Source organism: Acyrthosiphon pisum, chromosome X (genome assembly GCF_005508785.2).
Source record: "Acyrthosiphon pisum isolate AL4f chromosome X, pea_aphid_22Mar2018_4r6ur, whole genome shotgun sequence".
In the NCBI taxonomy this organism is placed as follows: Eukaryota; Metazoa; Arthropoda; class Insecta; order Hemiptera; family Aphididae; genus Acyrthosiphon; species Acyrthosiphon pisum.
Genome location: NC_042493.1, coordinates 89,837,686 through 89,840,969, shown reverse-complemented (window position 1 = coordinate 89,840,969; position 3,284 = coordinate 89,837,686). Strand labels below are relative to the sequence as shown.

The 3,284-nt window shown below is 27.7% G+C and overlaps 1 protein-coding gene across 2 annotated transcripts in view; it reads left to right on the top strand.

The window, feature by feature from the left end:
- Positions 1-2,019: 2,019 nt before the first annotated feature.
- The window catches only part of LOC100168409 (rab11 family-interacting protein 5), a 12,209-nt gene continuing 10,944 nt past the window's right edge, over positions 2,020-3,284 (top strand). For both annotated transcript variants that reach the window (XM_001945534.5, XM_016806496.2), the window contains exons 1-2: positions 2,020-2,221; positions 2,298-2,336. In XM_001945534.5, coding sequence (XP_001945569.1) covers positions 2,191-2,221; positions 2,298-2,336 — 70 coding nt within the window. In that variant the 5' untranslated portion in view covers positions 2,020-2,190. The remainder of the gene's footprint in view (positions 2,222-2,297; positions 2,337-3,284) is intronic.

Here is a 3,284-nt window from a genome sequence, read left to right as displayed (position 1 = left end):
TATGTAATAATGCTATGTAATATAGAAATCTGCTTCAAGGTGTTTTAAGATTTTAGGATTCAATATAATATGAAATTTTTTTTATAATACTTATTTCCTGATTTATGGTATATATGGCATATTTCGGTATAATCATGAATTGTTTTACATTTATTGTAAGCTATATTAATATACGTAATTTATTATTATTATTATTGATAATAGTTTTGATGTAAGTAAGTACCAATCTTTTTGATGTTTATAAATACTATCCAAATTTGAAAAAATATAATCATATATAATATGGTTAAATGGCTAAAAATAATCATTTTTTTTTCTTTCATACAAGTTTGAAAGCCAAATTATTAGGATGCAATTAAATTTTGTTTATGAATTAAAAAAAATAATTAGGTAACATAATTTTATTCATATTTTTTTGAGTTGTTATTGCATAATTAAAGATTTTTTAGTATATATTTGAACATTTGTAAACTGATATTAAGCCATAATACTAGTTATGAACTATTGAGCTATTTTAAAAAATACTGGCATTTCCTTCAAAAACATTAATACTTAAATGTTTCGACAGTCCATTCAAATTAGAACACATTTTGTGATTGGAGTAATTACTAATTAGTATAATTCAAATTTGAAGGCCTTTTTGTTATGAATAAAGATAAAAATATAATTCTTACGTAAAAATAATATTCATTTCATTTTAATGATAATTATTGGTAAACATTATTATTTTTTTTTTCCAATGCTTTTGTTTTATGTTTTTTGAATTTATAATACAAATCAATAAGAGCTTGTGAATATGATGTGACGTCGAAGTTATGCTTACAAATACTTGTAATAGAAGGTACTCAAATGGTATGTAATTTTCTATGAATAAAAATATCTTATCCAAAGCTTCACTATAAACAGTTTGTGAAGCATATTACAGTAGTATTTTTTTTTTAAACACAAATTAAGTAATTAGTGAAACTTATTGCATTTTTTATACATTGTAAATTATATAAAATACTTTTTTATTATTATTATTTAAATTTCCTTCACATATTAATCATACTAATTGTACCTAATAATATATCAACACTTTGAACTGCATGCAATAAGGTATGTATAGAGGCTGTAAAACAGAAACAAATATTATTATAATTTAGCTCTAATATGTTACTGGTACATATATGTTTATCCAGAATAACTCATGGAATTGCATTGGGTTTGGGTTTCTAGTTAAAATTGCCTTCTGGACAGTCTGGATAATCCGAAATAAAAAAATGAGTATTAAGAAGATATTCTTCGGAATAAATGCAAACAGATTGATAGCCGAAATTTACTCTAGCAAATTCTTTCAAAGGAAACCTAAAATAAAAGTATATACAATGTATTAGGTAGGTACTTACATTTGGACCAATTCAGTGTTAAAAACTATTAAGTTTAAAATATACATAGTAAGTACATAGAAATTCGGTAAACTAGACCGTTTAAAATGAACCATGTCCAAACATCCTAGTGCATTATTTTTTTCACCCATTTGATCCAGCGAATTTCTAGAGTACTCTTGTAGAAAAATGAAAACAACTAGGTATAGTTGTTATGCTCTGCTTGACTTTTGCAATTTGTTGAAACAATGGAATTAAGCAACAAACCATTCTTTATTTAAGTATTCGAATATATAATTTATACAGAGAAATAAAAATAAATATAATAAACAATAATATCCAAATATAAATAATAAATTATTACTGAAGGCAATAATGTATTAGGCATTCAAAATTGAAAACATAATATCAAAACGTAATTTTTGTAATTTGTTCATTGTTGTTACAGATTTCTAAACATTATTGTAAAGTTTGTGATCGTTGTAATCACTATTAAAGATAAGATAATCTTATCTTAAACCGGGGTCCTGGCCAACGTCAGTTGTACCCAGTCGTACCATACGCAGTTCACGTCATGCTCGATTGCTCGAACATTTTTTTATCCGTCGTGGCGCTATGGCTTATCGCTGTCGTAATCGTTTCTTATCAATCGCAAACCGTCTCCACTTTTAGTTTTTCTCGACTCTCCGTCTCACAGGTCTCAGTTACTGTAGACTGTAGCCCACCACCTACGACTATTGTTTCGTCTTCCGTCGGTCTTCGGAGCTTAGATTTTTTTTTTATACTTTTTTTCACTCACCCCTCGTCCCTAGCCACCAACGCTATGTGGAGTCCCACACACGTACAAGTCACAGGTATGTGTTTTTTGCAGAACGGACAAAAATGCCTAATGGTAATAATGATATTAATGCCACCGTGTTTCGTTTACAGTTCAGAGGACCAGGGGTTTAAACTTCAAGAATAAAAACGGTTAGTATTATTCCGATTTGTCATTCATACCTACTTACGACTGTTTTGATTCATCTGTTCTCTTCATAAATTGTTTATTGTATCGTAGTATGGCACATAAAAAATACACATACACGCACGCACACACACTCTCTCTCTCTCTCTCGGCTCTAGTCAAATCATTAGAATGCTTTATTATAAATAGAAAAAATATTACTTCCACTATACTGATTTGTACTAGTTATTTCTTACATTTCCCTTCACCCTAAATAAACACTTAGTGAGTCATAATAATATGGTTCACTTGTTAACTATTTGTAAAATATTCTCAGAAACATTATCAGACCACTTAGTATTTATTTCTTTTTGGATACATGTTGGGTCAATGATTAGGTCATTTAAAAATTGGTGGTTGCTATTAAGTTTCATTACAAAGATAACGGTTTATAATTTTAATTAGATCATGTTTTAATTAAATTGTAAGTAGTTAGTAAAAGTAGTTTCAGAAGCACAATTAAAAATGTTGTTCCTTTTAAGTAGTTAGATGATCATACGAATATTAAAAACTAAAATGATTATATATTTTGAAATAAGAATAAAGTTATCTAATACAAACGACTTTGAAAAAGCTTTTGATAGAATTAACCTTCAACTTTTAATTAATACATTTACTGATTTCCTGAGCGCTAACCCTCTATTATCTTGGTTTAATTCTTAATATGAAGATTTCAATTTATTAAATATTATATTTTATTTCAAATTCTATTTTGGTAATTTCAAGTGTTTTTCTAGGTGATAACCTCTCTCCACTATAGTTCAATTTATTTACCATTTGTTAATTAATGATTGTGTTTTTGCTATGAATCATTGACACCAGTGCTCGAATTGGGAATTATTAAGTAGAGGAGCTCAATCCAACAATTTATAAACTGCACTCCAAGTGCAAAATTATTCAACGCAGCCTCGTGG